The 14946-nt window shown below is 39.1% G+C and overlaps 1 protein-coding gene across 4 annotated transcripts in view; it reads right to left on the reverse strand.

The window, feature by feature from the left end:
• Nucleotides 1-3432: 3432 nt before the first annotated feature.
• Nucleotides 3433-14946, reverse strand: part of stxbp5a (syntaxin binding protein 5a (tomosyn)) — a 211424-nt gene continuing 199910 nt past the window's right edge. For all 4 annotated transcript variants that reach the window (XM_059986357.1, XM_059986359.1, XM_059986360.1 and 1 more), the window contains 3 exons: nt 11135-11246; nt 7134-7354; nt 3433-5987 (listed from right to left, as the gene is read on the reverse strand). In XM_059986357.1, coding sequence (XP_059842340.1) covers nt 5946-5987; nt 7134-7354; nt 11135-11246 — 375 coding nt within the window. In that variant the 3' untranslated portion in view covers nt 3433-5945. The remainder of the gene's footprint in view (nt 5988-7133; nt 7355-11134; nt 11247-14946) is intronic.

Below are 14946 nucleotides of genomic sequence, written 5' to 3' on the forward strand. Positions count from 1 at the left end.
ATATGGTCTATATGGAATTTAATATGGCAGTTTTACAAAGTTCTGAATGATAGGCTAGTCCTAAAGGTTAAGGCACGAGGGATCCAAGGCAAACTGGTTAATGGGATCCAAAGTTGATTGGTCATAGGAAGAAGTGTAGTGGTATTAGGATGCTTTCCCAATTGGAAATGTTGTGACTAATATATCACAACATCAGTCCTGTGACCCTTGTTGTTAGAGATATCCAGGTACCTGGATGCGAATCCAATAGTTATCATAGGCAAGCCTACAGATGACCAAAGTTGGTGTTTTGTTGTGGATAGTAAGGAAGGTTGCCTAAGGCTATAACATACTGAAGAACAGAAGGAAAATTGTCAGAGTTAACAGATGTTATTTAATTCAGAAAAGTGAGAGATAAAAATGGAGGTAATGTGGCGACCCATTTCCTGGCACATCCGAACTGACTCACAATTAGATAGCCTACGGAGGTTTGCGAGCACAGAGCTTTGGAACCTCTGCGCCACGGGGGGCAGGTTGAGGGAGGCTTAAAAGTGAGGCTGGGGATTTCGAATAAAGTTTTTTCCTTCGACTGCAGTTACCGACTCCGAGTCGTAATTTTAGCGCTGCGTGTAGCACACCGCTACAGTAAGACATATGCAGTAAATGGTAGGACACTAAGGAGCACTACTGAACAGATGAACCTTAGGTTCCAGTACACAGTTCCCTTGAAGTGTTAACACAGGTAGATAAGGTGATGAAAAAGCATAGAGCATGTTTGCCTTCACAGGTTAGGGCATAGAATATAAAAATTGAATGTTATGTTGCAACTTTATAAATTGCTGTTTAAACCATAATTGGAGTATCTGTGCAGTTCTTTTCACCACACCATCAGTAGGATGTAGATGCACTGGACAGAGTGCAGAGGGCACTCCCTAGGACACGATCTGGATTGGAGAATTTTAGTTATGGGGACAGATTGGATAGGCTGTTTTGTTTCCCCTTTATCAAAGGCTTGATAGAGGTGTATAAAATATATATTAGACATCGATAAGGTAAATAGTCCAAATCTTTCTCTCCAAGGTAGGAGTACCAAAAACAATAGGGCAGAGGTTTAATGCAAGAGGGAAGAGTTCTAAAGGGATTTGAGGAGAATGTTTCTGTTTACATGCAGAGTGGCTGATAACCAGAACTCACTACCAGATGAGACATTTGGTCAGACACAAAAAAAAAGTATTAAAGGTTATGACCGACAAATGGGATTAGTGTAGATATAGATGGACAAAAAGGTCACATGGTTGTCATAGATTGAAAGGCTTATGACTCAGCAGCTGTGCCTGTACTGGTGAATTACAGAACTATTGTTTAAAAATGTGCTTAATAGGCAATTTTCTGATTACTGTAGAAGAAAACTGAATAAATTTGGATTAATTCACCAAGATTTGAGCCTTACAATTTTGTTTTAAATGTTTAAAGTTTTTGATAAAGCTGTTAGTAACAATCCCCACTACAAGTTAGTGAGAGAGAGTGCCTGTGGGATGTCAAAAATGTTGGAGTGAGCAGTTAGCTTTTAATCATGGTTGGGGGAATGCTGCTGCTTTCTGCTAGAAGTGGGGAAGAGGGAGGAGGAGCGTTCTTGCATTGGAGGGGACAATGTTTTTTCTGTCATTCATTTTTTGAGGGGTGATGCACCATCAATAACTCTCGGAGACGTGAGTTAAGGTAGGCTTTTATTGGCTGGAAGAAAGCACAAGCAGCAAGCGACCACCACACAACATCCTGGAGACTGAGGAAGGGGCTGTGCCTCCAATCGCCTTTATACCGGAGTCTGTGGGAGGAGCCACAGGAGCAGTCAGCGGGGGGGGGGGGGGGGGGTGGGGGGTGGGGTGTCCAGACAGATATATGTAGTTCACCACAAGGGGTTTCTGTTTCAAAGATATCTGTGGAAAGTAAGAATTTCAGGTTGTATATTGCGTATATTCTCTGATATTAAATGGGACTATTGAATATTATATAGAATGGTCTTGCGTTTACTGTTCTTGGTTAGTAATTTACCAGTCATGGGACTGGGTACAAGAAAATTTTGTAGGGGTGACAAAGGTGAAAAGAAGGGGTCATATTTTTCAGGACCAAGGTGTTGAAGTTGTCCATTTAAATAATATAAATGGATTAGTGAAATCTTTTGTACTCCCCTTCTCCCCCCCTTCCCAACTTACTACAGTTAAAAATGGAGAACAGGGAAAATACAAAGCAGTAAATCAAATACTTTGACATTGTCTTCATTAAATATTAATGTTCCAGAAATATTAGGGTGAGGAAACCTGAGGAAATTAGTATTAGTCATAAAATTGAGTTGGAGGAATTAATAATCCTGGGGTTTGATACTTTGTGTTGCAGAATACTCAAGGGGATAGCCACAGAAATAGTGACTGCATTGGTTGCCACTTTCCAGAATGTCAGATTATGGAGTGGACTGGTCAGTGATAAATGTAACCCCACTATTAAAACAAAAACAAGCTACAAATTAGTTTGCCTAACACTAGCTTTTATCTTTTTACCACACTGTTATAAAGGACAAGGTAATAATGCACTTGGAAACTATCAATGGGATTCAACAAAGTTGATGTGGATTTCAGGAAAAGAAATTGAGTTTGACAAATTTGATTTTTGAGAATTCACAGAAACAGACTGTTTCTTTTGAGGTGTGGGGAGATCAGCCATCATCATACTAAATGGCAGCTCTGGCTTGAGGATCCAGGTAGTCAACATCTGAATTATTTTCTGTTGTGTCTTTATGGTTAAGAGAAGCAGTTACTTCATTCAGAGGCTGCTGAATCTGTTGAATCCTTTACTATAGAGCATTGTTGAGGACAGATCACTGGAGATGGCTATATTTCTGGACATAACAGACATCCATGATTAGAGGAAAAGAGTGAAAATTTGTTTTGGATATACCATGGACCATGATTGCACTGATGATAAGCAGGCAAGTAGAGCTAAGTGGTTTATTCTGCTCTTTTTTTTCTGTTTATGGCAGGCTGTCATAAACAATGAATTGTAAAACCCAAGTTCTTCAAGGAAGGAGCTCTAAATCTCATTTGGTCTGGTCTACACATGACACCAAGCCAGCATACACAGTGGTGTCCTTTTAGTGATCTTGAAAGCCTCTTACTCATAAAACAAACTTCTGCTAACAAAAAATAATGCCATCAGAAGGATAAAAATGATCCCAGTTGATGCAGAATCTCAAAACCCAAGGAATGGGCTGTGTCAGTGCCACCTGCATCTCAAGAACAAAGACAGACAAGTTCAAGGTCTGATCCACCTGGATGGTAAAGACTGGTGGAAGGACAGGGTGGTTTAAAGGAAATGAAACTACAAAGCCACATGTGTGTTTGTGGCTGTATAATACACTATGAAGCAAGTGCTTTGGAAACAAACACTTTCAAATTTGTCAGCTAGATTGGATATTTTAATTTTTTTAGAAAAACAGTTTTCAGGAAAAAACATTACAATTTGGCAGAAGTACTCAGCAAATTCAACTTCATTAGCTTTTAATTTAACAGAACACTCAGAGAGACTTGATGCACATCACGGGTAACACACAAACAGCAGTAAATTTCGTGCATTTCCATCAAAAGATCAAGGAAATGAAGTACAGACCCTACAATGAAAACATATTTAAGGAAATATATTTCTCAACACATATACTTCATATTTATATATTTTCAAATATGCTGAAAAGAAATTTGTTTCATTAAAGAAATCCTGAAATGCTAATCAAGAGGATAAAGACCCTTGCACGTGCACAACTCCCCTTGCTAGGAGCATTGTGCCATCATAATCAGGGGAGAGAGGACAATCCAGGCAGCAGCCACTTTAAAAGAGGTGCTCCAGATTTCAATGAGATACTAAAAATAAAGAAAAAAATATACACTGTAAACAAAAGGGAATGTAAATGACATACAAAATAAACCCCAAAGATCTGAACATGAAAAGCATGGCTACAATAATAACACAAGTAAACATTTCTGTCTTGAAGACAACCATGCTCTTGGCAATCAACATTTTATATTGATTGCAGATTAGAATTTCATCATGAAACAAACTCCTGTGAATTTCTAATAGCCTACATTGTAAAAGCATAGTGATTTGCTGCGTTGATCTGGACTCTGTGGCTGCTGAGGTTTGTGAGGAATAGTTCTACTGTGTGGGCACTTATGACAGTGGGACTCCAACTATATTGAGTCTAGGTTTCATTATTAAATGAACAGCTGTTTCTGTGGAAGCCAGCATCTTTCTTTCTCAGCCTTCAACTTCTCTCACAAGACCCGAGTTGAATATGTGCAATGATCATGAAGAGGAAAGGCTGCAAACATCTCTCTCTCACACATACACACACACACACACACACACACACTGCATCTAAAGCAAAGTGACTGAAGGTGGTGAACTTGTAAAAACGTACAAAAACAGAAAAGGGAACAGTTATAACCAATTTCTGCAAGTGCATTCCACTAACCTTCAAATATGGTTAATCCCAAAGTATTACAACTTATGTACTGCAACATGGAATGTGACAATACACCAATAATGTACAGTGAATGAACAGGAATCAGAACTAGTCCTTACTTAATAAAAGTAAGTTCCAATTCTGTTGGATATTCCATGTCTACAGTGGCACTAGATATTTTTCAAAAGCAAACGTAAAATTCCACTGCAGCCTAATTTTCCAGCACCACACAATCAGACCAATCCAGCTTTCTCCCATTCTATAAACAATGTCAACATGCCCTCTCCTTCCCTTTGGTTTCAAATATAGTTTGTCAGGAAAGTAATTTGTTCTTGTCTGGAATTTATTCCCTGAAGAACAAGGGTAAAAAAATACTTCCATGGCACTCCAAACTATCCTACAGATGTTTGACTACCAAATAGTAACAATTCATACAGCAAGATCTGGTTAACTAGGCTGGGATTTAGCACAATAAATAATGTATATTTAATCTGGCACCATAATACTATAATTGAGATTTAATTTATTTTGTATAATTATTTTGTGACTCCAAACCAATGATGGTCAATTTATTTTAAAAAGTTGTTACTATAGCTCAAATAATTTGCATTATTGAAAATTATCAATTGTAGGTGGGGGTTACATAATAAAATCTAATTACAAAATGCTTTTTGAATGAGTAATTGCACAGGCAGGTTAATTATTCAAAAAAAAGAACTGCATCTATAGTCAACTGAAACAAACCAGACCTCAAAACGTTATTCATTCAACCAGTATTAGACAGAAAATTAAATCATTCATTATTGCCAGAGACAAACCAGTATCAATCAATCAGCACTAACTACGAAACAACATCACCAAAGCTCACTGCATCCAGCCAGTGGACACACACCATTATCTAATTAGTATCAGACACAAATGAATATTATCTGATCAGAGTTGGACACAAACTGCAAACTGTTACCACCAAGCTCAATACACCAAACTAATAATGTGCAAATTAATTTCTTGAACCAGAAATAAATCATTGTTTGGATTTTCAATGCAATACTTTGCTACACGTATTTATCCTCTTGTTTTGCATTTACTGGCATCTGGATTGAATGCAGTATTACATTTATAGTTTTATGGGTGAAACACTGCCAGAGACAATAGCACAAAACATTTGGCATGTGAAATAACACATAAAACCCAGCACTGCCCCTTGTTCCCTGCTCAGGTCCCACACTGTGCACCAACCCACAGCTACAGTAGAAAACATCTTCATGTTGCAAGTTTTCAGTTTCCTCCTCAGTTTAAAGCAATGTGACCGAGGGAAAAAGTTTATGAGTTGTGCTAGGAAACAGCAATACTCAAAGATGAACCTCCTGTCCTGCAGAAATAAATGAAGAGGGAGAATCATCTATGGATAACCTCCTTCCAGCTGAAGTATTTAAGTAATGTTGGATCAAGGTGTTCAAAACTGGTACCACTTCTTATCTTTGCACTTTAACATCATCTGAAAAGAAAACATAAAAACACAACTTCAAGAACAGACTTTTGAGACTCTCAATCATCTAAGGTTAAAGGCGAGGCAAACATGTTTTCTTCTGAACATGATTTTAAACCAGCTGTAGAACCATATAATTAACAGCTTCCCCTGTGTCCTTTGTCAGCTCCCTTCGAATTACTCGTTGCAATTCTCAAGGACAACAGTGGGCGGAAGGCAGAATATAAAATTTATGACAAAAATTGATTCCTTTTCTCATAAGTAATTTTTTTTATGATCCCAGATGAAACACAATAACACTGTTTAATGTCTCATGATAGCTCATTCTTTGGTCTCTTAATAAGTTGAAACTAAATTGTTCTGGGAATGTTCCAAAATAAAACTCAACAAAAGCAAACCATGATTACTGATAGAGGCAGTGAATAGTAGGAATTTATTTGACCTCTTCTCATGAAAGAAGTGAACCAAAAGAGTAAAACTCAGTAGTAGAAACAGGAAGGAAAAGATCTGGGGTTTGAAACTGCCTTTGGGATGACTAGAGTTCAATACATTGAGATGGGATTGCAAGATTGCCAGAAAATATCTGTGATTACAAGCAGAACTTTATTGACTGTTAAGTGATTAAAATGCCCTGGATCTTGAAAAGTGCTGTGTAATTAAGCCCATTTTTTAAATGGATGAATTCAGGAACAGCACAGCATGGCAAGATCAAAGTCAGTTGTTTTTATTAATGAATTTATGATTAAAAGAGATTTTACATGGAGATTTAAGTATCTGGTAAAGTTCACCCTGACAAGAAAGAAAGCTATTTTGACAAGTGATGGACTTTCACAAAACAACTCACATCATGCAAGATGTAATAGGAAAACAAAATTAGTATTTTCCTTGTGATGAAATAGGTCTTATGTCACCGAGTATTTAATATTCAATCAATTCACTGAGAGGATGGGGGAGAAATAAAAGCCAGTATTTCCCAGTTAAAAATAAAAAAGTATTTGCATTTAGATTGTACTGATCATGAGCTCAGAATGCCTACAGCATGAAGACAATGAAGTACCAAAGTGCAGTATTTGCAAGTTTCCTCTGCAAACTTTGGAAAACTATGAGTTAAGAGATAACAAGAGAAGACTCTTGCCATTAATAAACAGACCTTACCTCATGAGCATGTTTAGAGAAGGTGTCGGCACTGTATAACAAAGCTGCCGTTCGCTCTTCTAGCTCACTCAGTTTCTGGCCTCTTTCATCAAGTGCTATCCTGGCCCGAGCCAACTCTCCTGCTACACCAGATGCTGCTCCTTTGACCCCTTCAATTCCACCAGTCCCTGGAATGTGCTGAGCTAGGCTCCTTGAGGCTTTCCCTGCTGCAGATTCACCAACTGGTGCAGGATGGGGAGAAAAAAAATTTAAAAGATAAATTAGATGTAATCCTGAGGTACAATTAAGTAAATTGGTTTTGAAAATGGCAATGTCATGTTCAGAAATTATATTTTAAAATAATACAGAACATATATCTAGTATAGCAATTTAGCATAGAGAGCTTTTTTTAAACCAACTATGTTGTGGCTGTGAGTGTTGGAGAATGAAATGGTTTCCATTTCCAATGTTTACTACTAAATCTTGAGGCTCCGATTCAACACGTGATCTAAATCATGTGAATGCTATTCTGGTCTAAATTCAGAACTTAGAAAACCAATCACTCAACAAGGGCAAAATTTTCAGTGGACAGACCAGCCATCCTAAGGGATATACTGGCTGAGGCAATATTTTTATTTATTTTTATTTTTTATTTTAGAAATGCAGTGCAAAACAAGCCTTCTGGCCCACCAACCCGTGCAATCTAGCAACCCACAAATTTAACCCTAGCCCATAGTTCCTTTAAGCAGTATTTTTATCAATGTATTACATCAAATGTGGTCAAAAGGAAAAGAAAAAGCTGCCAAATCAGAAGGACTCATACATATTTTATTCCATCCTAATTCTCTTCATACTTTTGCCTTATCTCTCATTTATTTCCTTATACCTCCATGCTAACCATTGATTCCTCTACTAGGTCAAAAAACTAACAGTGGATTTAAGGGTAAACTAGTAGATAAGTACCATATTACTGCATAAAGCAGGAGCTCATGGGATTGACACAGCTATAAAATTAACCAACTGAAAACACTGTTGAGATAAATGGATCAATTTCAGTTTGGGAAGCCCAAATAAATGGGTGTCCCACAGATCAGTGTTGAGTCCTCAATTATTTACTATTTTTATTAATGACCAAGATTAAACAACCTGGTTCCCTGTGGTCAGTTTTATTAACAGTGGGGAAAAAAGGGCTAACACCCAGAAAGGGATGTAGAGTCAAACAGGGATGGTGTATAATAGTAAGAAAGCCTTGTTATGATTAAATGGGCCTTTGGAGAACTGCAGGTGGTGAGTTATACATATGCAGTGGAGACAGTACCGAGAATGGCTGCAAGAAATGAAAAGCATCTTATGGGAATAAATTAAGGAGGCTAGGTCTACAGCCACTGGAGCTGAGAAACACAAGTGATAGTATTGAAGGATGCAAGATTCTATAAATGTTTGCAAAATAGGTGATGTGAAAATAACTCCCTTAGTGGAGGGATTCTAGATTCATGACAATTTAGGATATGATATCCATTTAAGGTGATTGCTTCTCTAGGTCATGAACTGTTGGAACTCTCTAAGCTAGGTCAAGTTGTAGATCAAGCTGTTAGGTATATTCAAGTCTTTGGGACTACAGAGAAGTCAAAAATTATGGGAATCAGGGAGGAAGGTGGAACAGAGCCCAATCTAATCAGCCATTATTAAACACCAGAGCTGGCTTAAGTAGATATATTCCTGCTTTCATATAGCCTTACATTGGACCAACTCTCCTCTTTTCCTGTTACTGCAATCCTACATGCATTCAGACATACTGTATGTTTAAATTTAAAAGTAAATTTATTATCAAAGTACATAATTTCTTGCAGCATGCTCAGTAAATCCATAATAGAATCAATGAAAGACCCCACCAACTTGGAACATTCAACCAGTGTGCAAAAGACAACTAACTGCAAATACAAAAAGAAAGAAATAATAACAAATAAATAGCATTAAATATCAAGAACATGAGATGAGGAGTTTTTGAAAATGAGCACAAAGGTTGTGGGAACATTTCAATAATAGGGCAAATAAAGTTGAGTGAAGTTATCCCCTTTGGTTCAGAAGCCTGATGGTTGAGGGGTAATAACTGTTCCTGAACCTGGTGGAGTGAGTTTGAGGCTTCTGTACCTTCTTCCTGATGGCAGCAGCGTGAAGAGAGCATATCTTGGGTGGTGGGGGTCCCTGATGATGGTTGCTATTTTCCTGTGACAATGCTTCATGTACACTTGCTTAATGGTGGGAATGGCTTTGCCTGTGATGGACTGGGCTATATCCACTTCTTTTTGTAGGATTTTCTTTTCAAGGGCATTAGTGTTTCCATACCAGGCTATAATGCAGCCAGTTAATATACATTTATCACACATCTATAGAAGTCTGTCAAAGTTTTAGTTATCACGCTGAATCTCTGCAAACTCCTAAGTAGAGGTGCTGTAATGCTTTCTTCGTAATTGTGCTTGCATGCTGAGCCTAGGATACGTCCGTTGTAATGATAACACTAAGGAATTTAAAGCTGCTGATCTTCTCCACCTCTGATCCTCTGATGAGGACTGGCTTACGGATCTCTGGTTTTCTCCTCCTGGAGTCACCTTGTTCGTGCTGACATTGAGTGAGAGGCTGCTGTTGAGGCACCACTCAGCCAGATTCGCAATCTCCCTCATATATGCTGATTTGTCACCTTTGATTCGGCCTATGACAGTGGTGTCGTCATCAAACTTGAATATGGCATTGGAGTTGTGCTTAGCCATGAAAGTACAAGGGCAAAGCAAGTAGAACAGGAGTCTGACAGCTTTGTGGTGTATCTGTGCTGATGGAGATTGTGGAGGCAATGTTGTTGCCAATCTGAACTGACTGGAGTTTGCAAGTGAGGAAAGAGGATCCACTTGCACAAGGAGGTATTGAGACCAAGGTCTTCAAGCTTATTGATTAGTTTTGAGGGGATGATGGTATTGAGTGCCGAACTGCAGTCGATAAAGAACATCCTGATGTGTGCACCTTTGCTGTCTAAATGTTCCAGGGTTAAGTGAAGAGCCAATAAATGGCATCTGCTGTAGACTGTTGCTCTGGTAGGCAAATTGGAGCAGATCCAAGTCGCATCTCAGGAGTTGACATGTTGCATCACGAACCTCTCTAAATATTTCATCACTGCCGATGTAAATGTTGCTGGACGATAGTATTTGATGCAATTAACATGTTCTTCTGAGGCAGCAGTATGTGAAGTCTGCTTGAAGTAGGTGGGAAGCTCAGACTGCTGAAGTGAAAGGTTAAAGATCTTAGTAAATACTCCAGCCAGTTGACCAGCACAAATCTTTAGTACTTGGCCTGGTACCCCATCTGGGCCAGATGCTTTTTGTGGGTTCACCCTTCTGAAGGTTGCTCACATGCTGGTCTCAGAAACTGAAATCATCACAGGATCACTGGGGGCTGTGGGAGTTCGTGATAGTTCCTCCATATTTTGATGGTTATAGCTCTTCTGGAAGCAAAGCCCTGTTGTTGTCTATGTCACTTGATTTTACTTTATAAGATGTAACATTGAAGATATAACATTCAAGCCCTGCCACAACTGTCGAGCATCCTGTCAAGTTCAAGTTTAGCTCAGAATTGACACTTTGTCTGTGAGATGGCTTTCCAGAGATCCTGTACCTGAATGAGTTTTCCTGTTCTCACAATGTCTGCATTTTCTTTCCTCCACTTAATCTCAATAGTGGTGCCTGCATTTACAAAAACTGAAGCCGTATACTCAACTGACAGAAATCACAAAGGCAGCTCATTTTAAGCACAATGCTAAGGGCACTGATCTTTTTCCACTTTTGTTTCTTTCTGTATCTCTGCTTTAAAACTAATATATTAATCAACCTGGGTACAGACAATTGACTTACTATCTTTCCCTGCTTGAAACAAAGGAAATCACCAGAGACTTTAGACAATTCAACTGACAGTACACATTCAAGGACTAACATTTATGTGCATTATTTATTTTGTCATCATGCCATTGTACTTACAAAGTTCTTCCCTGTCCAGTGACTGGGCACCACCGCCGAACAACCCTTTAAAGAACCCCCTGTTGGGAGCCTCAGGTGTTTCCACAGGAGTAAAAAGCTCTCCCAGCATTTCCTGGAAGAAAATAAAACACAATATATATTTGGAAATGTTATTTTAAAAAAACAAGAACCAGCAGAACCTTTGTTGGTGAAATGAGTCTAGCAAATCCAGACCTCTCATAATGACGAATTCTTCCTCATTTCTGTTCAAAAGGGATGCTCTTCTATTCTGAAACTGTGCCTTCTGGTTCTAGACTTTCCTACTTTTGGAAACATCATCCCTTTGTCTACTTTATCCAGGCCTTTCAATATTCAACAATGAGATCTTCTCTCATTTTACTAAGCTCCAGTGAGTACAGGCCCAGAGATTTCAAACATTCCTCATACATTAAGTCTTTCACTCCTGGGATTAAAATTCTTGTGAACCTCCTCTGAACCCTCTCCAACTCCTTTCTGGGATATGGAGATCCAAAACTGCTCACAATACTCCAAATATAATCTGACCAATTGCTTTTAAAGCCTCAGCATTACATCCTTCTTTTTTTCTCCCCAGGTCTGATGAGGGGCCTCAGCCCAAAACATAGACAGTACTTTTTTCCATAGATGCTGCCTGGCCTGTTGAGTTCCTTCAGGATTTTGTGTGCGTTGCTTGACATTGCATGTTTTCTTTACTATCAACTCTGCCAGCAGGTTAACCTTTATAAACTCCTGCACTGGGAGTCCAAAAGTTTTTTGTAGCTCTCATTTCTGAATGTACAACCATTTAGAAAACTCCACCTTTATTCCTTGTACCAAAGTGCAGGACAATATACATCTCTATGCTGCATTCCATCTACCACCTCTTTGCCCATTCTCCCAATCTGTCCAAGTCCTTCTGCAGACTCCCTGCTTCCTCAACACTACCTGCCCCTCCTCCTATCTTTGTATCATCTACAAATTTGGCCCCAAATCCATCCGTAATGTGAAAAGAAGAGGCCCAACACCATCCCATGTGGAATAGCACATCACTGGCAGCCAACCAGTAAAGGCCCAGTTTATTGCCACTATTTGTCTTCTGCTGATCGGCCAATCTTCTATCCATGACAGTATCTTTCCTGTAAATATCAGAAGCTCTTATCTTGTTTAGCAGTACCATGTGCCACACCTTGTCAAAGGCCTTTTGAAAAACCAAGTAAATAAGATCAATTGAATCTATTTTGTCTACCCCTGCCTATTAAGTCCTCAAAGAATTCCAATAGATTTGGCAGACAAGATTTCTCCTTATGGAAAACAAGCTGCCTTCGGCCCATTTTATCATGTGTTCCCAAGTACCCCAAAACCCTATTCTTATGACTCCAACATCTGACATCAGCCTAACCGACTTGTAACTTCTTTTGCCTCTCTAAAGAGTGGAGTGACACTTGCAATTTTCCATCCCTCTGGGAACATTCCAGAATCTAATGATTCTTGAAAGATCATTACTAATGTATAGATAATCTCCTCAACTACCTTTTCCAGACCAAAGGGGTGTAATTCATCTGGTCCAGGTGACTACTTTTAGATCTTCCAGCTTTCCAAGCACCTTTTTACCAAGAGCGACTACAGTCACTTCTGCCCCCTATACTCTTTCAAGTTTCTGGCATGTTGCTGGAATCACCCACTATTAACAAAAACAGTTCTAGGATTGAAAGCACAATTTAAGAACATATAAATAGTGGTAAAAGCTTCCATGCAAATATCTGGTAAAAGAGGAGTTTAATTGACACATTAGCTTTTCAATATTTGGTTTTGTTGAATTCCTTCACTCGTTCTCATCTCCCCATCATCGTCTACCTCCAAAAACTACTGAGATATTGGCACTTCTCTAAATTTGTTTTTTTTTGGATTCCAGATACTTAATCACTCAATATCTTCAGCTGCTGAACTCTGGGATTGCACCTTAATGCTCATGCAACACACACCTTAAAAGCCAGCTCTCTGATAAAGCTTTTGGTATGTGCTTTGCTTGTTCAGAAATATTCTGAATAAGCCCTTGAGATGTTCACTAATGGAAATTGCACATTCTTGTTGATAGCTCAGCAAAACACAAGAAAATATTGAGCTGATGTTTGGTCAGGGTGTCAGTTTTGAGGAGCATTCTAAAGCTTAATCGTTCAATAGGTTCATTTCAGAATTTCCAGTCTGCACAAACAAGACAAAAAAGATAAAAAAGGCTCAGTCCCAGTGCTGTCCCATCAGGCCAGTGCTTATGCTAGTTTCTGTGGCGTGAAGCGACTGAGACTGTGACTCCCTCTCCCCGGACAGGACACAGTCTATCGCATTTTGCCGGTACCTGTTTTCAGCTGGGTGGACTGGAGCAATGTGTGGTTAAGTGCCTTGGTTAAGCACAACACAGTTGAGGCTCGAACTCTTGACCTTCAGATCACTAGTCCAATGCCTTAAGCACTTGGTCACGCGCCACACACTGAGGCAGAGCTAAAGGAAGGTAAAGTTCTGGGAACACTGCATCATCAAAAATCATGAGTGGGCACCTCCACTGCTTGCTCATGCAGGTCCATTTTTCCACATAACAGAAAATGGGAGATCTATGAAGACATCCAAGACAAAGTCTGCAGATGCTGGAAATCCAAAATAATACACACATAATGTGGGAAGACCTCAGGCTGGGCAGTATCTATGGAAAACAGTTGACATTTTGGGCTGAGACCATTCTGCATGACTAAAGAAAGAGGGAAGATGCGAGAATAAAATGCTGAGGGGACGGGAAAGAGGCTAGCTGGGAGGTGAAAGGTGAAGGGAGGTGGGTGGGTATGGTCAAAGGTTGGAGAAGAAATAATCTGAGGAGAAGAGTGTTTTTAGAAAAGGCTGATTTCTGAATTATCTTTGCTCACACTACAATGCAGAAGTGCATTCTTTTGCTTTGTATTCTTGAGAAAGCATGGTGCTGCATGGACAAATGATGGAAATCCTCAAGAAAATTAATTGATTTGTGAATGTTGCTCTGTGTGTGTGTGTATAATATCATAGAAAAACAGACTGTTTAATATGTCTCTGATCCATGTGATATAATGGCATGCACTTTAAGAGATAAGTGTGAAATGAGCATCAGGACATAAGAAATTGGAAGAGTTGGCCATTTGGCTCCACCATTCAATAATGTCATGGCTGATCTGGCATGGACTCAGCTCCACCTACCTACTCTTCCCCATTGCCCTCAATTCCTCTGCTATGCAAAATTAATTGTGTCTTCAATACATTTAATGAGGTAGCCCCTACTGTTTCTGTAGTTAGAGAATTTTACAGATACACTGTGAAAAGCAGTTTCTCATCATCACCATCCTAAATCTTCTCTCCCAAATCTTGATGCCTATTTTTCGTCACACTTACCAGTTGAAACAACTTTTCTGCCAATATTTTATTTATCCTTTTCATAATTTTATATGTTTCTATAAGATCTCCTTTCATTCATCTGAATTCCAGTGAGTATAGTCCCAGGTGATTTAATCTCACCTCCTAGGTTAACCCATCATTCCACAAATCAACCTTGTGAACCTCAACTGCATGCAGTATTCCTGGTGTGGCTTCATCAATACCCTGTACAGGTGCAGCATAACTTCCCTGCTCTCAATTTCAATCCCTCTAGCAATGATGGCCAACATTCAATTTGCCTCCTTGATAACCTGCTGCACCTGCAAGCCAAACTTTTGCAATTCACACACTAGCTCTCTGCAAACAGCATGCTGCAATCTTTCGCCTTTTAAATAATAATCTGATCCTCTATTTTTCCTTCCAAA

The sequence above is a fragment of the Hypanus sabinus genome, chromosome 12, assembly GCF_030144855.1.
Source record: "Hypanus sabinus isolate sHypSab1 chromosome 12, sHypSab1.hap1, whole genome shotgun sequence".
NCBI classification, from domain to species: Eukaryota; Metazoa; Chordata; class Chondrichthyes; order Myliobatiformes; family Dasyatidae; genus Hypanus; species Hypanus sabinus.